At 48.1% G+C, this 22144-nt stretch overlaps 1 protein-coding gene across 1 annotated transcript in view; it reads left to right on the forward strand.

Annotated features, from left to right (window-relative positions):
- The window catches only part of PAX5 (paired box 5), a 185530-nt gene that overhangs the window by 18030 nt on the left and 145356 nt on the right, over positions 1-22144 (forward strand). The window contains exons 3-5 of the mRNA XM_082468811.1: positions 2187-2384; positions 9610-9674; positions 13006-13134. Coding sequence (XP_082324937.1) covers positions 2187-2384; positions 9610-9674; positions 13006-13134 — 392 coding nt within the window. The remainder of the gene's footprint in view (positions 1-2186; positions 2385-9609; positions 9675-13005; positions 13135-22144) is intronic.

Raw genomic sequence — 22144 nt, forward strand, 5'->3', positions numbered from 1 at the left:
AGCTAACATATTTGAGCGCAGGGTTGTCTGTGTGTCTGAACCCCCGCCCCAAGATAGTGCCTGTCCTAACAGACCCTCTGTGACTATTGATTAAGTGAGTGAATGAGTGACAAGATGCATATGGAAATGCCTAGTAAACAGTAAAGCTCTCTACAATTGCATGGGATCATTATTATTAGTATTAGTATTATTTTAATTTTTACACCTAAAGCAGCAGCTTGTTCTAGTGCAAAGAGCACTGGATTCAGAGTCAGGTTTGAAAGCCCAGGACTGCTTCTAAGTTCCAGAAGGGAGTTGGGCAAGGTACTTAATCTTCTGATCATCGGTTTTCCCTTCTATAAAACCATACTGGCCTCTCAGGATTGGTGTGAGGATGAAGATAATTCAAGGAAGACTCTGTAAACTTTAAGGCACTGTGACTAAATAATGAGTTGTTGTGTTGATAGTAACAGATATTTTTCTATTGTAAAGTTGAAAGGATCTGCCGAATCTGCAGAGATTGCTGTGTGCTTTGATTTAGATACTTTTTTTAGACTTTTGGCAAAAAAGTATTTTCTTGGATATCTCTAAAAACCTATTTGTGACTAATAACAAATTTTTAGCAATTAGAGAATGAAAGAGCACAGATTGAGTTTTGCTTTATGGTCCAAATTTGTACATGACTCACTCTTCTTAGTGAAAAACAGAATTTGCGCATCCACGTCACTGGTCCCAAATTATTTCATCTGTTTCTAGAATGTTCACTAACTTGGCCCTAATCAGACTTACCCAAGCTGAGAAACATCTCTTTAAACGTAACCAGTCATTGTTCTGGGTTACCTTTCCCACCCATCACATGGGAGAATCACCGCTTTCCCTTAGCTATTATAAACTCTTGTTAGGTTTAAAATTTTCCAGCAATTTCTAAAATGTCTTTTTCATTAAAAACTTTTTTCAACTGCAAGATAATCTTTGCAAGAGGAAGTCAAGAATTCCTCTGTAAATGTTGAGAGAGACGTCCAGTGAAGACTCAGATTCAGAAAAGGAATCAAGTAATTTTTTTCCCCTGAAATATTCTTTCATGGCACTCTTTTCCCTGGTCTCGGTTTTACTGTAAAACTCTGACATCCTATTTGCATTAACGAGGAAGAGCTGATAGCATGGAAATGTCCTTAGAAACAGTGATTTACCTCAGGGGAGGTCCCTGGAAGAGCTGCAGTGACTTGTGGTTGGGTGTTTTTGTTTGTTTGTTTGTTTGTTTTTCTGATTGCTTGGGTTTTGACTTATACGTAACTCATATTTCTAGTTAATTCTGGAATCCAACACTCTTTTTAATTTTACACCAGGGTTATTGTTTATCTCTTATGGAAAAAGAAGTTGCACTTTGAGGGACAGTTTCACAGAATGAGTCTGCTAGGGGATGGGAGAGCTGGCAAATTAAAGGCACAGGGCAACTTTCTTGGGAAATTGTAGCTCAGGAGGCTGGGCCACAGTCCTAGTTTGGCCACTGGATCTTGAGTGACCCCGGGAAAGCCATTTAACCTCTGTGGATCTCTGTTTATATCTGTAGATGGGGACCTATTTGTTTATTCGTTCACTCATTCAGTCATTCAAAACTGAATTTTGTGCTTTAGAAATTAGAAATTCAAAATTATGTGCTTTAGAAGTGTTGTGGGGATCAAAGGGGAAAACCAACTTGAAAGATTTCTGTAAACTGTCAATGGTAGATAAATGTGACAGAATTAATTAATTAATTAATTAACTAACTAATTAATGCAGAGCATTCCAACCAGCGCTGTCCAATAGAAATGTAATGTGAGCCATCCATGACATTTAAAATTTTCTAGTAGTATAGTACATTAGAAAAGGAAAAAGAAACAGGTACAATTAATTTTAATTCTATATTTTATTTAACCCAATATATTAAAAGATGATCATTTCAATATGTAACCAATAGAAAAATCATTAATGAGATTTTTACTTTTTTTGGTACTAAGTTTTGAAAACCTGGTGTGTATTTGCCGCTTATAGCACATCTCAATTCAAACAAGCCACGTTTCAAATGTTCAAAAGCCACATATGGCTAGTGGGTACGTACTGGACAGCACAGGTCTGGACATTTCCTGGACAGAGTAGTCCAGTATTTTGTTACCAACACCCATTTTCCAGGTCTCTCATGGCTAAGCTCCTCTCTCCTTGGGTCCTAGGTATTATGAGACGGGGAGCATCAAGCCTGGGGTAATTGGAGGATCCAAACCAAAGGTTGCCACACCCAAAGTGGTGGAAAAAATCGCTGAGTATAAACGCCAAAATCCCACCATGTTTGCCTGGGAGATCAGGGACCGGCTGCTGGCGGAACGGGTGTGTGACAATGACACGGTGCCCAGCGTCAGTTCCATCAACAGGTGAGGGGCTGGTGCCTGTGGGAGGCTAGGGGTCTGGGTGGGGTGGGGATACTGGGGGCTGTGCATGTGCCTTTCCTGGAGATCTGGTCTCTCCTTTCACCAAGTCCCCATAGGGGTGATCAGACAGGAGAGATGCTAACAGGGCTGAATGCATCGCTCTATTACCCTCTCTTCTCTCCAAACTGGGCAGGTGTCCTAAGCCCAGGGAGGGGAGGCTATGCCAACACTCTGGCTGCTGCAGATTCTTCTGAGCCCAGAGTCATTTCCATCACTCCCTTCACCACTTGCCTCTGCATGTGAAGCACCGCACAGTGAATTGTCCTGTTAGGCCTTCACAAATGTCACTTCCTTGCAAGCCCATCCTCAAGGTTGGCACTGGCCCACCTCAGGGCTTCCCAGGAGGAAAATTCCAGCCTCTAGTTTGCGCAGAGTTTGAGCTATTGAGTGTGGGGAACAGAGCCCGGACTTGCAGTTGGGAGATTTTAGCTCCTGTGCCAGCTCTGCCACAAACTCAGTGTGACCGTGACAAAGCTCTTCCTCTCTCTGAGAGCCCAGGACCTTGGTGGTGCTGATGTGGGTCTGTGATTTCCAAGATTGACATCCAGGATGCTAAGATCCTGTGGAGTTAGGGGGTTGCCCTCTCCCCAGTTGCCCCGAATCTCACCCGTGGGGAGAAAGATCCAGAGAAATACCATGAATACCAGGCTGGGGATCTTCTTGGGAGCTCCTTCTTTTTTCCAGTCTGGTCCAGAATACATCCAACAGAGCTCTCAGAGCTTCAAAACTGAATTCCTGAAGGAAAGTTTTCTACCGTAGATGGTGCTGTCTCAACTCCATTGAAAGCCATAAAGTCAAGGATGACGTTGTGAGATGACAGAAATGATTGTTCTCTAAACCCCACAAAGAAAAAAGAAGCCAGCAGACTGAAAACCTGAACAGCTCCCATTTCTCCAAGGCCACGCCCTGCTCTTGTCAGTGCAGAGCCTGTCTGGGCATAGGGGATCCCTCACCCCCAGCAACTGAGGTGATCAGACCAGATCCCCTCTGGTCCTGACATTGTTCCTTCTGTGATGACTCAAATGCACAGAATCACTGTGTGATTTTCCGTGTTGGTGTTTTGAGTCCTGCTATTTCATAAACCATTAGCCTGTTTTTTGTTTCTTCTCTCAGCAAACCTTTACCTTGGCTCTGACATCCTTCAAGGTGCTACGAAGAGAGAGGGGAATCAGGCATATGGTCTCTTAGTCTCTGTTCTAGAGGGGCTCCTTACCCAGGGAGGGACTCTGGCCTTCACTGAGAAGTCTGGATAGCCCGCCATAGGTACAGAATTGCTGGAGAGGTAGCAATTATTGTGGTGGGTCTGAGGGGCATCACTCCGGTTCTTTTCTGGCTTATGAGTGGCTCCATGTGGTTTCTGAGTCCCCTACTGCCAGCTCTTTGAAAGATTTCCATGACACAAAGCAACATGACTTTTCCACCTACCTGTGTCTCCAAAATCCCTAACATGGAGTGAGGCCTGCTCTGCTGAGATCAGTGAAGGAGCAGTCAGCCTGCTCTGCAGAGGAGCCTCTAGCAAACTGGTGGTCAGGCTCTGGAGGCCCCGAGATTTTTCAATCTAGGTTATACATGTGGTTTGAAAGATACCTCAGGTTGCCCGTGGGGGTCACAAACCTTAATGCCAATATGGGGTCAGACAGATGATGTAACAAGGGAAGTGGCCCAGGCATAAGGCGACAGGGGAAGGTCGGTCTGTGGCAAACTAGGAACACAAGCTCTATTGAAGGGGCAGTTGCCTCTCGGCTCTAGCTGAAAGCTGCCAGGAATGTGGGCCCGGTGGTAGCCAGATTTTTTTTCCGTTCTTAAAGAGGAGCCAGAAACTAGGACTTGTGTGTGCATGTATTTGTACATTTGTGTATATGAAATCTCTATATCTTTAAACAGTGGCAACTAATGGCGATGAGAAAATGCCTTTGCGGGACAAGCATAAATCATTTTCAGGGCCCCAACTTCTATCTTCTGTCATACAAGGAGGAAAACTGTTTTGTGATGAAGTTATTTTAATGTACTTTAGAAAAATATAACTAGCACTTGAAACCAGTGAGTGTGAACTTTATGAACTATCCCCCCCATTTATGGTAAAGAACTAATATTGCTTTATAAAATAATTCTAAGTCAAAAAGTAAGTGATTTGAAAGAAACATATGAAGCAAATAGAGCACAGTGATTACAGATGTGGTGAAGGCTATGAAGGGGGTACTTGAATGAGTGTCCAGGGAAATCATGGCTCAACTGATGCTTTGTGCCCAGAGCCGTGCTGTGTGGAGGGTCAGACTGCTAGTTGCTGGGGCCATGACTAGCCTCAGGGGCCTCCTGGGTGTCCCAGTCCATAAGGGTGGCCCAGTGGCTCCACCGGCTGTACCTCTAAGGTGCTGCCACATCTGTGGTCTCCTACAGCCCTCAAAGCTTAGCTCTCTCCTGTGACAGGTATAGAAACTAAGGTCCAGATGGGGAGTGCACAGGAACAATGATTTTGAGCTAGAGGTGGGAGTAGAGCCCAGGTTCCCTGATGGTAAGAGAAGGGATGTTTCTTTCCGCCACTCTCCAGTAGGACTCTGGCAGGACAGAACTGAGGATCTGTGAGGAGAGAGACAAGGAAGGGCAAGCAGCCATCCCTACTGCATTCCCAATCCATTCCTGAGCCTCACAGCCTGTATGTTTTGCTGCCTGTCGGCAGGCTTCCTCTGTGATCTATAGCCCTTTCCTGTGCTCCTCTCTGGGGTTCCCCCCGGGAGCACTCTCTGGCTTCTCACCACATTCTTCTGTGAGAGCTCTTTGGTGTCTTTAGCAACAGACCGCGCAATGCAAATAAACTAAGTGCGGGACAGTCTTGTGTTGCTGCATCCACCCCCCAGCTCCGCACCCACAAAGCCTGAGGCATCCCAGCACACACAGTTTTATTTTCCATATAAAGATCCCACTGCATTCAAACAGATGCAGCTTCTAAATAACTGTCTTGCAAATGTTGTGTAAGAGGGTCCATAGCTCCCTCTTCCAGCCCCTGCTTCCCCGGGAGGCAACGTCTCACTATTCCAATACTTCAAACATATAGGGAGGGAAGGGTGGCTGGATCTGTAGCTACCCTGGTGGCCACAGGGCCGTCTCCACCTTCCCCACCAGAAGTGTGTGCCTTCCTGCTGCCTTCTGGGGATCCTGCCTGGGAAACCATGACTGACATGGGGTGAAGCAACACTGAACCAGTTCTGCTAGGCTTGTGGGAGATTCCCTGGGACACAAAGCATCATGTTTATGTGGCTTCTTAAGGACAAATACATGCTGGGGTGTTGCACAACCTGCATGAAGGTTCTTGGAATCCAGCCTGAGACAGTTGGAGGTGACTGTCTTAGAGCTGACCCCAATGCCGGGTGGAACGGAGCCTTCCTTCTTCGTCCGTTCCAGTCCCGAGGCTCTAAACCAGGGGCCGAGTGACATTCCCAGCTTAGAGGGGCAGCTCTATTTAGTACCAGTCAGTGGTTGTCCTGTGAGGATGTGGGGCCAGTATTCTGAGTGTTCTGATTTTTCAAGAGAAGCTAGAAATCCACGTATTTATGTAAACGCTCCCAACTTACCAATACTGGCAACTAATTCAAATGAAAATAAATATACTGTGCAGGCCAAACAAACCTTGTCCAGGGATGGATGTGGCCTGGGGATGACCATCTGTAAACTCTGCTCTTCATCCTGACTTGGGCAACAAGCCTTCTGGTATCGTTCATCCCTTCCCTCTTTCTTCTCCACATCAGCCGCAGGTGTGAGTGTCACCTGTGGACTCTCTCCCAGCTTGGCCTAGTTGGACTCTTGGTTTCTGGATTCTTAACACAGCTGATGGCCCAGGATTCTTACTGCAAGATGGCAGTTTGATCAGTGAGGTAGACGTGGGTATTTCTCTCAGTCTTAGAGCCCCATTTCGTTTTTTAAGGCACCACGATTTTCTCTTTCAGTGGAATTTTGTATGTGGTGTTGGGGAGGTGGTGGCTGGGGTGATGGTGAGAAGACCTAGCCTTTCAAAGCAGCGGGGGTGATGTTGAAAAGGGATCCTTACAAGTGCCTGTAATGTCTAAAGTTCCTCGGACTTTGAATCTTCGGACTCTAGATGGATTTTGAATCCAAATAGGCTTTATGCCTCATACAGGCAGTATTTAGCAGAGGGACTGCTTCCTTTGAATGTGGCTCAAAGAAAAGTGCTCGGGCATGGGAGCTGACTTGCTGTGGGACCTTGGGCAGGTCATTTGAGCACTCTGGGCTTTAGTTTCCTCATTTATAGGAATTACTTTGATTGCTGAGCTTCCTTCTCCATTGGACCATCTAGGATGATCATATGGCATCCAAGGTCATGCTCATGCTCAGCAAAGTAAAGGCTGCACCTCTTAGCGCTGACTGTCAATTAGCTCTGAATGTCTCTGGTTTAGAACAGGTCCAGAGCATGGCTCTTATTGTGATGAGTCCTGATGTTAATTTTTCAATTTTTAATTTTTTTAGAATTGTTATGATTCAATTATAGTCTTGTTCTTCCCACTCCCATTTCTTCTCAATGGAAAATGATGCTCTTTGTTCTTTTCTTGGCAGCTGCTACAAGCAGATGGGCAGAATTTCTATCTCTGGGGATGGGTTTGGAGGGTTCCCTATGATTCAAGTCTTCCTTATAAAGGAAAGCCCCACTACAGCCTTAAAACAGGGTATGGGGATGGCTACCTTCCCCTCCCCAGCTCCCAGGGGGATCCCATGTGTTTTTAAGGCGTTTGTGGAAAATATGAACCCTTAAAGGTTGAAGCTGGTCATTAATCTTTATGAAGATACCAGTGAAAATAACAACAGCTAACATTTATCGAGAATTTACTATGCAGCAGCCACTGTTCTACATACTTAATTAATTTAATCCTTGTAATAACCCTATGAGGCGGGAATGATTCTTAGCTTCATTTTGCAGATGAAGAAATTGAGGCACAGAGGGGTAAGTAATTCACCCAACATTATACAGCTGGCAAATTGCAAAACTGGGATTCAAACTCTAGAAGTCCGGATCCGGAGCCTGTTCACGCCGCTGCAGCTGCCTGTCAATGATTTATAAAAATTGATAATGTTTTACCAATGATTTATAAATATTTTTAAAGAAAAATAAGGAAAACATAATTTTCCTTGCTTACGTAGAAAGTTCATGGCAAGACAATGCTTTGAAAAGTTAGGACTTTATACAGGACTTCAACAGGAAATAGTTACAATCTATTAATATTTTACCATATGTTTGTATAAACATAAACCATAATATAGATAAACTATATTTAAATCTGGCATATCCGTATATTCACACATCTAGCTATATCTCTGTAGCCACACATACATGTATACAGAGAAGGTGACACACACAAAAATCCAAAATTAGGTCAGATGCTAGCTTAATTCCAGGTAGTCAAAAAGACTGCCTCAAACCCAGGTCTTTGTTAATACGCTCCATGTTTTCTTAGTCAAAATAAATTATTTGACTATTGGAGAAAACAAACAAAACGCTCAGTATATTTGAGGGAGCACATATGCTGACTCATCAGAAAATGGCAAAGGCCCTACGCTGAGCTCAAGTGGCCATGGCTCCAGAGGGCCTGTGGCTAGGCCGTGGTGTGAGCAGAAACATCCATTCCAGGCTACCAGCTGAGGATGCTGAGCACCCTCAGTGCCCAGCACTGAGCTGTGAGATCACAGAGGTCAGGGGCCGTGGCCCAGTGAAGTTCAGGAGACACTTCTGTTCTCCCTTTCCCCGTGCACAAGCTGGAGACCAGTGCAGCTTGAAAAGAGCTTCCAGAAAGAATGGTCTGAAATGTGAAAAAGCTGAGTGAAAAGAGCAGGACATAAAACTGTATACATGGTTTAATCCTGATTTTGTTAAGAAGAAATGGATATTTCCAAATATGCACAGGAATGCTAGCATAAAGGAAATGTACCAAAATGTGGTTTTAGATGTCTTCTTTATGCCTGTTGGCCAAATAGTCTACAGTGAACACAAAGTACTTTTATAATTAGGAAAAACTCTAATAAATGTTATTTTAAAAGGTCATAGTTGGAGACTGGAATAGAACTTTACCAAAGAAGTTGCACATTTTATTACCACCTATCCTCCTCCCAAGTGCCAGGGAAGGAACTTTCTTGCAGACCCAAAAGGGACTTTTGGCCTGGCCCTGGTCAGCTGCTGTACGATGCATCGGGCTTGGGGTCTCATGGAGGCCTCACATGTTGTCCCAGCTGGAAAGTTACAAACTAAGCTTCTCAGAGCCCAAGTTTCTGCAGAAGGACATCAGAGCTGCCAGGTAGCAAAGGGAAGGCACTGCTGCTATTATCCTTTTTATACTCTGTACTTTTCCATAAGAATTTTTTTTTTTTTTTCCAAAAAGGATTTGATTACTTAAAGTAAGCAAAGATTGGTCTGTTCCAACTCCCTCATTGTATCAAGGGCCTCAATGGAATGGACTTGCCCAGGGTCACAATCCAGTTCGTGTTAGAACTGGAGCAAGGTCTCTGGAAAGACAGTCCAGGACAGCCCTGGCTCCCAGCCCCTTAGAGCCTTCCACTGTTTTGCATAATTCAGGCTTCCTCTTAGCAAAGCCAAGCCAGGCCTCTCCTGGCAGCACTTTAACCCTTTCTAGTTTTGTAGCAACATTCACATCCCTCCCCCTACCCCCTTGATAATTTCTGATGGGCAGGGATGTTATTTTTCCTGTGGCTCTCTAAGGCAGAGAAACCAGAGTGTGAGAGCTGCCAGGAGACAGGGAGGTCACCTGGTTCAGTGCCTTCATTCCACAGATGGGAGGTTGAGGTCCAGGAAAGGGATGGAACTTTCTAACTCACTCAGTGAGTTCCTTATGGAGCTGAAGCTGCTCCAAGAATGGGATGCCTCTTTGTAATATTAACACATCAATCTCTTCCTACAGAAGAGGCACTTGAGGCCCCCGAGAGGGGTGCAAGTTACCCAAAGACACCCAGGGAGGTAGGGGCTGAGTTGGAACTAATCTATATTTCTTCCACACCCCCAACTCAGGACCTGGGTTCATAATCCGCCCCCACTTCTGCCCCAACTTGACCCACGACCCAGCTGGATATGGGTTTCTGGCATCGCTAGTTGAGATCTCTTCTCCTCCATGATGGTAAATAGCCATTTATTTTTTTTCCCAACTGTTCACAGGATCATCCGGACAAAAGTACAGCAGCCACCCAACCAGCCGGTCCCAGCTTCCAGTCACAGCATAGGTAAGAAGAACTTTTAAAAAAAATTTAAAAATCTAATGGGCTCCAAATACTCTAAAGAACTTTTAATCATTCTTATGGACAGATAATTCTGCATAAAACACTTCAGCACACGTACTAATGCGCCTTCTTTGTCATTCTCCAAGGGCTGAACCTGGTAAATGAATTTTATAAATACTGCTAAAAGGTTTTGAATTTTACTGATTATTATGATAAATAGCTTTCACCATGAGACAGAAAATTGAAATCTAAGCCAAAAAAAAAAAATCCACTAATGGGGGTCTATAGAATGTCAGATAATTAAAGTAATAAATCAAGAAAGGGATACTTATTCATAACATTTTCTGCATCATTAGTCAGTAAGTAGTTTTGAATGTGTTTTTTTCTTCTATCAACCAGCCCTTCTACAATTCTTTGTGCACTTGCAGTCTTGAGTGAAGATGTGGCAAAACTTCCCAAACTTTCTTTCTCTCTCTCTCTTGCTTCGATCTCATGTGCTCCGTGAACTGTCAAGGGCTGCCAGTGGGGTTTCTGACACTCATGGGTGAAGTCTGAGAGTGACCATGACTCGTAAGGAGAAGAGTCATATTTCCTACTACCCAGGAGTTCAGAAGTTTCCCTTGCCTTCCCTTCCCTGCAAAGATCGTGAGATGAAAGTGACGTGTGTCTACACAAGGTGTATGATTTCTCCACTTTGGATAAAGGAAACACCTCTGGTTAGTTGGGGGAAAGCTTATTCTACTATAAGAAAGCGGGCCACCATTCAGCAAGCCTCTGACGGTTCTGGCTGCCACAGGCCCTGTCAATTCCACTTAATCACACCTTAATTACACAAAGATTGTGTACCCTTTGTTGCTCCTTCTTTGACTGAAAACTTGAACTCCCCATGGTGATGGGGGACAGGCAGAGGCCTGGCTTATAGTTCCAGCTTTGTCATTAAGTCAACCAGTGAACTGTGTAAGCCCCTTCACCTCTGTGAGCCTCAGTTTCCCCATTTGTGGAGCAAGGGGCACAAACCCAGTGCCCTCTGAGGTCTCTGATTCTTCATGGTTGCTTCTTTGCATAAAGGTAAGACAGAATTCTTCCCTTCCATAAAATAATTCTTCATTTAGTAATCCATCCAAAAAGCGTTTGCTAAGCCCCTGCTATGCAGCCCGTGGTGGTGGAAACTAACGTTATAAGGAAGGCGGGACAAAATCCCCGTTCTCAAGGGCTTCTCAGTCTAATGGGGGAAAATAACAAAGAGAAGTCTGCAAAACACTGAGATCAGGCTCAAGAAGAGAGTACAGGGTGCTGTGGGAGCAGAAGGGAGGGAAAGATCAGCTTTGTTGAGCTGGAGTGGAGAGGGTTAAGGAGAGCTTTCTGGGGAAGTGTTTGTGGCTGGGATTTCATCTGCAGCTTTAACAATTTCAGGTCACATAGCAAGGTATATCAAACTTAGGGTAACTGATAATATTCTTTCAATTGGGTAAGAGGAATAATTACACTTGACAGTCAGCAGAATGCCTTATCTCAGAAATTTGTATAAAATCCATATCTTATTTGTGTACAGCCCCTTATAACTTATTAACTTACTGAGGAGTAAGGAAATGGAAGCTTTAGAGAGATGAAATAACTAGCCCAAGGTCACATGGCCAGTAAGTGGTGGAGCCAGAATTGGAACCTGAGTCTTTTGAGCCGAGTGTGATTACAAAATGTTGAAACACATGTCATCGGCTCTGTCAGCAACGTGGTGAGCCTTGGTTATATGTGGTGGTTGTTTAAAGTACCGAATGACTGGTGAGCTTCTTTCTTCCTCTGTTCTTTGCACCTTAACACAGAAAAGGTTGTGAGATTTGCATAAATCTATTTTGAGGAGCTTCTTCTGGTGAAGGAAAAGAGAAGTTAACGATTTCTACTTCTGTGTCTCCTAAGGAAGATCTAAAATCAAACTCAAATATGAGAAGAAAGGCACTGCTCCCTTTAGGTCTGTAGGAGCAAGAGCTGAATGTGCTCCAAGGAAAGCAACAAACAGCTTCTCAACCAATCACCACCATTTCTAGTAATTTCCTACACTTTAGAGTCAAAAGCAGCTCCACCCGCCTCCAGCTAGTTATAGCCGAAGGTAATGTGTCTGAGATTGGTCTGTAGGTTTTAATGAACCAAGAAAGAATTCCCACAGCCCAGAAATGGAAATTCAGCTGTACGGCTTGAGAGGACCCTGATGACCGACAGGTCTCCCCCTTGGATTCTGGGGCCAGGAGTTAATGTGAAACTTGCACAAACCTCCCCTCCCCCATTCTTATTTTTAGGAACTTAGATACCTGGTCTCAGTCACAATAAGTCACCAACCCACATTTCTGGGCAGAAGAAGTCTAGACTTTAACTGAGTAGAACCAAGGCTGAGCCCTGGTGCTACGGCTTGTTAGCTAGATGACTTTGAGCCAATCACTTTGCTGTGTGGAGGCTCAGTTGCCTCACCTGATGAATGCGGATGAATAATAGCACTCTTGGTTATTGCAAGCATCAAATGAAAAGCACTTTATGAACGTGAAGCATATTATTGTTTTTCATTATTCATTAGTGAGGAGCAGATTACTATAGGGGTTGACTTTAGTTCTTTGGTTCCAGTCACCACTCTGCCTCTTATTAGCTGTGTGACCTTGGACAAGTCACTTACCTTCTCTGAGCCTTGGTTCCCTTACCTTTCCAGTGACCTAGCTTATAAGTTTGTTCTCAGAATTAAATGAGATGATGCCTGAGTGCCTGGCACAGAGTAAGTTCTCAGAAAAAATTATCATTATTATAAATCAATATATGTATAACATATAGTATATTAATATTATATAATTAATATAAAATATTAAAATCCAGGTAAAGTGGAAGGAGAAAAGACAGCGAGGAACTATAAAAAGAAGAGATAGTCTGCATTTGGTGCTTTGCTGGCTCTGTGTATGAGTGTGCAGATATTTATGTCTGCGTGTATGGGTGGATTTGTAAGTAGGGAGTGAGGTCGTTTCTAGCACTGGCTGGTGGTGGGCCCCAGCTCCCCCGTTTCTCTGCTCCATCCCCCTGCTTCCTGCACCCTCGGACAGGCTGGGGTTTGAACTAGTGCCCGTATTCCCTTCTGCAGTGTCAGTTCTCTTCGGGGCTACTCTCATCGCCCAGGTTTGGCCGCTGCCCTGTGGCGAGCGTCCTCAGCACACACCTGCCCCGCCCGGCTCTCTCCCAGTCGCACCAGCCCCCTGTAGGGGGAGTGCCTTTGAATTGGCCCGAAGGCGGGGCCGACCTCTCTCCTCCCCGGCACCGCCCCCCAGCCTCGTGCCGGCCCTGACCGTCTTCTCCCTCTGCGCAGTGTCCACCGGCTCCGTGACGCAGGTGTCCTCGGTGAGCACGGACTCAGCCGGCTCCTCCTACTCCATCAGCGGCATCCTGGGCATCACATCCCCCAGCGCCGACACCAACAAGCGCAAGAGAGATGAAGGTAAGAGACGCCGGCGCTGCCCGTCGGGGATGGGCCTGAGCGGATCTGTGGGATCCGTTTCCAGGCCCTCAGTCAGGGGTGGAAGCACAGACGCCCACTGAGCACCCCTTACCTCAGAGCGCTGGAGGCGTCTGGCCCAGCCCAGTCCTGTCCTGGCCACAGGGAAGGGGCTGAGCCCTCCGGGAGAGGAAGAGGGCCCCGGCTGGGACTGGACTTCTCGCTGGCCTCCTCCCATCTTCACCCCCTTGGTGGGAAAGGCGGGCCTGGCAGAGCCCTTGGGGCCTGTGCTTTGCGACCTCTAAGAAGCCCTTGCATTTGCAGATGTGATGCCCAGAGGGCAGGGTGTGGAGGGTATGAGCACAGCAGCAGTGTCCCTTTTGGGGGGAGGCCTAGGGGAGAGGGAGGGGCTGGGCAAAGTGAGAGGGGCACACATGGGGTGGCAGGGTCAGCGGGTGGGCTCTCCGAGGGTCTGAGCACACGTCTTTCAGAAGGCCTTCAGTGCGGTGATGGGGGGCGTTGAGGAAGTGAATAATCTTCTCATCTCTGTCCTTGGGCCTGGAAGGAAGGAGTGCCGGGGGCCTCCCGGGGATTAAATAGATGACAATCTTCCCTGTTGGTTTTCTCAACCCTCGCTGTGCCACCCGGGCCTTGGGAGCTGGCCGCCGACTCTGTCCCGGACATGGGCCCACCTTAACCTGGTTCTCCTTTCCCTGGATAGGCTGCCAGCAGGCTGACATTAATGGGTTTGAGAGGAGAAATGACCCCCCCGGGAGTCTGTAAAACCTTTGTCAGGAAAGGAAAAAAAAAAACAAAAAAAACGGGCTGTAGTCTAGGGGCTGAGAGCAGGGTGACAGAAATCTTGATTCAATTATTCTGTTCCTCAGCACAATTCCCTTTCTCGGCTCCCTGTAAGGGATGTATGTTCTCGCGAGCACATGCCTAAGTACTTAAGATCTGTAACTAGAAAATTGAGTTGGCCCAGCGGTGGATTGGCCTGTGGTGTGTGGGCTCCAGGCCATGCAGGAGCTGGGCCTGTGGCCTCTGTTAGGAGCTGTGGAGTACACGGGGGATGAGTCACAGCTTCTGGAACCTGCCTCACCTCTCCGCCCCCTCACCCCCCAACGCTCAGAGCAGATGTGGGAAGTCTTTAACTCAGGGTTGCTGTACTGGGTACTGCAGGAGGCAGTGGGCCTACCATCTCTGTTGGTTTATGGCGTTGATGGTGTCATCTTTTCTCCCTTTGTCACCTGGACTCACAGCAGATGTGCCCAAGCTGGGGCCCGCTGTGTTTGATCATGTGGAGGGACAGGTATGTGAGGTTCCCTCAGAGGTTGAGGGATACAGGCAGAGAGTTTTGAAGAGAGAAAAACATTGACTTTTATGTTTACCATCAAACACACAGGTCCTGAACTGGGGGGACTGTGTCACTGTGTCTGTTGAGTGCTCTGCTGGCTTTCAGCCTCTGATCAGTGGTCACTGTTTAGCCTCTCAAGCTGCTTGAGAAGGTGTAAGAGTGGTCAGGATGTGAGTGTTGTTCATCTAGACTGCTCTGTGCTGGAAGATCCTTCCTGAAGGCTGTGACTCATTTGTGGTATTGACCTTTAAGAGGGACAGTGACAAATTGGGATGTGTCCAGATGGGTATAACCCGGATGGAGAGGTATTTGGAGAATACCTCAAGGCTCTAGGGATGTTTTGGTACCAAGAAGAGGAGAATGAGCAGGACTGGATTGTTGCCTTCAAATATTTGGAAGGCTGACATGGAAGGCAAGAGGAATGAGACTTTGCTGTGTGGCCTCAAAGGCCAGTGTGTGGCAGATGCAGAATAGATTTCAGCTCAGAGTAAAAAATAACTTTGTAAATATGCGAGTGGTCTACGGCCAAAGGGGGCTGCCTCAGGAGGTAGTGAGTGCCTTGTCACTAGAGGTATGTTAGTAGAGCCTAGGTAGCCATTTGCTGGGCTGCTGTATAGGACTATCAAGAATCAGATGCAGAATTGGATGATCTTTGAGATCCTTTCAGTTTTGGAATTTATGATTGAGCCCTGATCCCCAGAAAGACTTCGGAGGTGATCCAGTCTGTGGTCTGGATTTGATGGTCCTGAAAGCTTACAGGATTGGGAAGATTGAGAGACTCAAGCAACAAGCAGAGCCCCTGCCTGCCCCCTGCCCTGCATCACTGAGAGTGGATGTGGCTGGGCAGAGACATAGGCAGAAAAGGAACAAAATTGAGTCATTTGTTGAGACGTGGATGGATCTAGAGACTGTCATACAGAGTGAAGTAAGTCAGAAAGAGAAAAACAAATATCGTATATTAACGCATGTATGTGGAACCTAGAAAAATGGTACAGATGAGCCCGTTTGCAGGGCAGAAGTTGAGACACAGATGTAGAGAACAGACATATGACACCAAGGGGGGAAAACTATGGTGGGGTGGGGATGGTGGTGTGCTGAATTGGGCGATTGGGATTGACATGTATACAATGATTTGTATAAAATTGATGACTAATAAGAACCTACAGTATAAACAAACAAACAAACAAAAAAACATAATGAAACTTGGAAATTCTAAGTTCTAGAACAAAAGATGAAATTAAAATCTCTGTTATGAAAAGGAATCTGGCAAATTTCAGTCTGGCCCCTGGGGCCTTTATACAACGGGCAGAAGCGTAATATATAAAAGATAGTAAATCAAGTTGAACTTGGTGTTTCTCAGATTTTAGTTGTTTGTTTTTAACCCTTAAGACTAAACTCTCCAAGTGGTTGTTTAAATTACCATAGTAGGATTAATAGGCATAGTTGTGCAGGAAAAGCAGAATTTTCTGCTTCTGAAATGTGCATATTTCACAGGTTATGTACTTTCATGTGCCAGGATACATTAAAATTTTACTTGTTTAGGAATAGCTCCATTTTTAAGCTTCCAAAATAGATCAGCTGAAATGATACACATGTTGCACATAAATATTGGAAGGGTTGAGAGAGTCAACATTATTCTTGCCTTGTGGAGACTAGACACAGTGGATTTCCATGTTGTACATAGTCCTGAGTCTTTGTGGTTCCAAAACACACCTACTTTATAGGATGTGTTATAAATACATTGCTCCTCAAAATAATCACTTAACATTTGATTGCTTTTAAAATACTGAAAAAAAAAAAAAAGAAGTGCCCTTGCTCACATCAGCAAACTGCCTGGGAGCAGTACAGTGTGGTGCTCCCTACTGCCCTTTCCCATTCTCCCTCTATAGCTCCCTGCATCCTTGCATTGGCTTCAGGAGGAGCTGAAGAGGCAGAGATTGCCACCCCCTTTTTATAGGGGAGGAAACCAAGGCCCCAGAGAGTTCCATGATGTTGGCAAAGCCACAGGGCTGGTATGGCCAGGCGGTGGGGTGGGGTGGGAAGGAGTGGAGAGAGCCCCCCCCTGAGGCCTCAGCTCCCTGGCATTGTCCAGCCACCTGCTGCTCCTCAGCCCCTCCAGAGTGATGCTTGGAGGTGGAGCAGCCTGGGGCTGGGCAGAGCCTGGAGGGTTTCAAGCAGAAGGGCGTGGTCAGCAGGCTGGATGCTGCCAAGAGTGCGGTGAGAAAGTAAGAACCAGCCGCTGGGGAAACACAGGGGAGATGCTGGTGCGCTGGATGCCGGCCCGTTGAGGCTGCAGACCGTGGCACCATTTTCCTCAGGAGCCGTCAGCAGCCTGAGGCAAGGGCCATGGGGCAATAGAGGCAATAGAGGGCCAAGAGGAAGACAGTTGAGGGTCCCCATCCCCATTTTTCAGATGAGGTGACTGAGGTTCTGCAGGGTGGAGTTCCTTGCTCAGCTCTGGTTCACAGTCGTCTTCCACTTGGACTTGGGTTTTACCCTGTGGGCATGGGCTCAGGGCAGGGATGGGTGGTGGGAGAGTTCCGTCACAGAGGACCTGCCCTCTAGACCTTGCAGGCTGGTGGGGAAGATTGACAACCCAAAGTCCCTCTGATGGGCAGTGTGTGGGGTGATGCTGTGCTGGGAGGATGGCACCAGAGTGGGAGGGCAGGGCAGGGCAGGGAAGGGCCAACATTGACCAAAAGGATCTGGTAAGGACTCTCATAGGAAGTGGCACTTTATAAAGGGAAAAATATTTTACACGGCTTGTTTTTAAACTTAAATGAATTAAAATCAGATAAAATTAAAATTTTAGTTCCTCAGTTGCACTAGACACATTTCAAGGGCTCAGTAGCCATACGTGCCCAGTGGCTACTGTTGGATAACATGGCTTGAATACAAATGCTTGGCACATAGTGCGTGCTCAATAAATGCTTCTCCGTAGAATGGGTTGGTCACGTGCCTGTAGAGGGTTCACAATTAGTGAGGATAGTGGTGGTGGGGAGAATCTCTAGTCTTCTCAACTAGAAGTGTTTCTCTTGGTATTTTTGGCTTCCGTGGAAAGCTCTATTTGAGTAAAGAGTTCTGTAGCAAAAACAAGTTAAAACACTGTTAGACCAGTGGATTGCCAAGGGCCCTTTTAGTCTAGAAATTCTAGGATTCTCCTTGGGACATGTGCCTCCAATACCAGCCTTGGGGATGTGGCCACTGTGTCCAAATCTCAGATGAACGGTTCTGCGGCTGAGGCAGCAGATAAGGTGCGTGGGGCCTCTGAGGGCAGAGCTGGGGCTGGTTAAAGGAAGCTACAGGGAGGAAGATCATGGCTCAGTACAAGGAACAGCTTTCAGACAACACCCAGGCTGGGCCAAGGTTAGAAGCATTAGCTTAGAAAGGTAGTGAGCTCCCTGTCATTGGAGGTATGAGCAGGGGTGAAGGGCAGAAGAGTCAAAGAAGGCATTTTGGTTTAGACTCCACGACTTTTTTTAAAATTAATTTTATTTATTTATTTATTTATTTATTTATTTATTTTTGGCTGTGTTGGGTCTTTGTTGCTGCGCACAGGCTTTCTCTAGTTGCAGTGAGCAGGGGCTACTCTTCGTTGTGGTGCGCTGGCTTCTCACTGCGGTGGCTTTTGTTGTGGAGCACGGGCTCTAGGCACGTGGGCTTCAGTAGTTGCAGCACGCGGGCTTCAGTAGTTGCAGCACGCGGGCTTCAGTAGTTGCAGCACGCGGGCTCAGTAGTTGTGGCTCGCGGGCTCTAGAGCGCAGGCTCAGTAGTTGTGGTGCACGGGCTTAGTTGCTCCGCGGCATGTGGGATCTTGCTGGACCAGGGCTCAAACCCGTGTCCCCTGCATTGGCAGGCGGATTCTTAACCAGTGCACCACCAGGGAAGTCTCTGGACTCCATGACTTTTGAGGCCTGTTACAATCTGGGGGACAAGTGCTTCTGTGACTGCCTGGCATCTGGAAGTGGTTCTGCCTACTTGTTTTCCCTCCTGCTGCCTGACTCTGAGTCCGCCATCACGTGGGCTTGACTGGACAGGGCCGCATCGCCTGTGTTTCTACCCCCAGCCTGGCCCCTTGGCACAGGGCCTGGTGCCCAGAGGGCTCAGGAGGCTTGTGGATGGTGAGAGTCAGGCTGGGGTGCTGCCCAGGCGTGAGAGGCAGCTTCGTCTCTTGATTGGGCTGTCCTGAGAGCGTCTGTGGAGAAAGCTGTGGCATGGGCCTAAGGAATCCTGAGGGGCTAGGGGGACAGAGCCCGGGCAGTGCCTCCCTCCCCAGAAGGCCCAGAGGAGGTCGTGGCGGGGCTGGACTTGGCGGAGCAGGCAGAGCTGTGAATAGCGGCCATGGGTGAAAGGGCAGCCCCAGACCCTCTGTTCCTTTCTGGGCCTTTGATCTCTGGTGGGGCCTCCTTCCGCCGTCTCCAGGGCCCCCATTCAGGTCCCCTTGACCCCCCCTCCCTTCATCCCGCCAGTTTGAAAGGCCCTCAACACACCGAGGTCAGCCGAGTGCGAATGCCTTTCACTAGCTCAGAAAGCTGGCCAATCCAGCACCAGTGTGGAAGCTTCTTTGGGGGCAGTGGAGGGTACATTGCAGGTGGAATTTCTGGGCACTGGACTGCCCTCTGCCTGCAGAGGGCACCGGAAGGGGCCTGTCCTTTTCAAAAGATGCCAAGTCCAGTAAGACCCTCATGGGGAAGTTTGGGGGCATTTAGCGGGGGCTCCTGTCATGACTATGTCCATCCCTCTTTCTGGAGGTGCCTGTCTCCTCTCTGTCTTTGTGTCTCTCCCTGTGTCTTTTGTTTGGGGGTACATCTCATCCAGCGCCCTCTGCCTCTGTTTATGTCCTGTTTATCGAGACTTCCTCTGTGTCTGCTTCTGTCTGCTGTTCCAACTCTCACTCTCTTTCTTTTTCTCATATTCACTCTCTTCTCTTTCTCTCTCTCTCATGTGCACTCACCCACTCTCTCTCTTTTCTTGTATTGGCTCTTGCTGTCTCTCTTACCAGCTCCCCCCTCCCCTTCTCCCAGGCTGGGAGCCTCAGCTCAGCCCTGCCCTGCAGACCTCCATGGGAGTCATCTTGGGGAGGGAAGGGGTTTCAGAAGTTCACAGACCATGTGGGGCCCCAGGGACCCTCTGACCTTGGGCAGGCCCTGGCCTTCCTCTCCTAGGACCCTCTTCTTTTACTGACACTCAGACTCTGTTGCTCCCGGACTCAGGACCGAAGGCAGCCAGCTGGAGCAAGAGATGCAGAGACTGCTCTCAGATTTCCCAGCAGGGACTGGGGTGTGTGGAAAAGCTCAGGATTCCTGAGTCAGGTGGGAGTTGTAGGCACCCTTGTGGCACCACCATTCCACAGATCAGTGATCTCTGGAGACCCCCAAATAACCTGAGGTATTGAGGCAAGGACCCAGGCTCACAGGCCAGGGACCAACTGGCTCGAGGACTCTGTGTGGTGAAATCTTTGGCAAGTTACTTAGTCTCTCGGAGCCTGCATTTTGCCATCGGAAAGTAGAGGGGGCACAAGTTTTGGGCGTTATTGTGAGGATAAAATGAAGTCGTTCTGGCAAAGGGTTTAGCTCCAGGGCCTGGTGGTCCTAAGTATTTAATAAATGGCCCCTGAAGGAGACCGGGGCTTGAGCATGTGAGGCCGGTCCAGGCTGAGGGCTAGCAGGCTCCCGCTGCAGCTCTGTTTGGCAGCTGAAACTGGCTGATCCCCCCCTGCCCCCCTCCCTGACTTCCTGTTTGTAACAGTCAGCCTCTCTGGGCGCCAAGACTGAACAACAGCGCCCCCAGGTGTCAGCTGCAAAGGGAAGGGCCCCCGGCTTTCCTTTGCTTCCTTTTCCTTCAGGACCTTCACTTCAACCCCTTGATGGAAGAATAAAAGGGTTAAGCCTCAGTTTTCCATGAAGTGAGGTCTTGGGTACACAAGGTGGTGGAGACCTCCAGGATGGAGGGCAGAAGGCAGAATACTTGGACCTGGGAGGGCTGGGCCTCTAGGGGTTTGGGGTCACCACCTTGGTTTTCACAAGCCCTTGTCAGAGCTGGAAGGGCCTTGGAGAGCATCTGGGACGTGTCACCTTGTCATTATTCAGATGGGAAAACAGGCTTGGAGAAAAGAAGGGGTCTGCCAGTAAAAATGGCATTTCACATGGTAAAAACCCAGAAAACCTAGAGGGACAGACGGACTCCTCAGAACATCCTTGATATACTACTGCCATTTGACAGGCCAAATCTTAGTTTCTTACCTCCCCTCCTTTCCTCCATTCTCCTAGGCCCATCTGCTGCCCCCACTGTTGAAAGCCATGAGCAACCCTGACCTGACCCCATCAGCCTATCACCCCTGGGCCTCAACTCTTGACAGTGAGCCCTGACCTTCCCTCCCTGGCCTCCCATTCCTCCTCCCCATCCCTTCTGTGCTTCCAGTCGCCGCACAGTCTCTGAGCTCTCCTGTCTCTGGGCCATTATCCAGGCAAAGCCCTCCACCTGGAATGCTGTCCTTGAGGCTGGTCTGTTGACCTGGCCTGGTTTCCAGAGCCAGTCCACTCCCTGGGGGATTTTCAGTGTTGGGCCATTGGTCCCTCACAACTGGCTGAGGCCCTTGGATTCATCCCAGGCCAGCATGGAGCTTTGGAGACCAGACAGACTCTGCAGAGAGAGGAGGAAATGACCACCACTTTGTCTTGGTCTCTCCTGGGGCTTCAGCAGGGCAGGTTCCCTCCCTGCCCTCCACAGGGTGTCCCCTGAATGTACCCTCAGGCTGGACATGTAGGGGGCCCTTCCCTGAGTTCTTTTTTTGTCTGGGCAGGGGCCCGGACCAACATGCTTGCTCAGAGGGCATCACTTTGAATCTGATTGCCAGCCTTCTGGTCATGCTTTACTTGGCTTGTCCTGTATTTAAAATGATTTTGAGTTAGTTACCAACATTTAAAAATAAGGAGATTTCCCATCTGGATGTCTAGCCTTTCTTGGAAAAAAAAAATCAGATCTTGTGACACTGGGCAGGCTCTCCTACCCCCAGTCTAGGGCTGCTGGGCCTGTGATTCTCAGACTGCTCTGTACTCACCTTGTTCACGGCGTTTGTGCTCTATTTTCTCTACCTGAATGCCTTTGAGCTTCTGGAGTCCTAGTATGGACTCTGAAGAACAAGTCTGGTTGAGTCCAGCCTGTGGCAGCTAAAGCCTATGGGAGGCAGGGCCCTGATCGAGCTGGATGGGGCTGTGTGTGTGTGTGTGTGTGTGTGTGTGCGCGCGCGTGCACGCACACCTGCGGGTGCGTGCATGCGGTCAGGGAACTGGGCAGTCAGGCTCTCAGGCCGGAGGTAGGTGAGGGAGGGAAGGCAGTAGGGCAGGGCCAAGCAGCCCCACCCCTTAGCAGCCCAGAAGAACAGTGAGACGGGGGTCATTCAGTTCACACCTGCCAGATGGGTGGTCCAGGCACGGGAGCGCTTAGTGGCAGTGATGCTAAGGACCCAGCCTGGCTGGCCACTCTCCCGTCCTTCCGGCCTTGCAGTCACTGGCACCTCAGCCAGGCAGACAAGTGTCCGAGGCTTCCTTGGTAAAGCAGGGGACTTGAGGCCAGGTGGTCAATCAGAGGGGCTCCTTGGGCCTTTCCCTGGTGCCTAGGGTCTGTCCCTTGGGCAGGGGGTCAGGTTTCAGTTCC

The sequence above is a fragment of the Balaenoptera physalus genome (assembly GCF_965194825.1).
Source record: "Balaenoptera physalus genome assembly, chromosome: 7".
NCBI classification, from domain to species: Eukaryota; Metazoa; Chordata; class Mammalia; order Artiodactyla; family Balaenopteridae; genus Balaenoptera; species Balaenoptera physalus.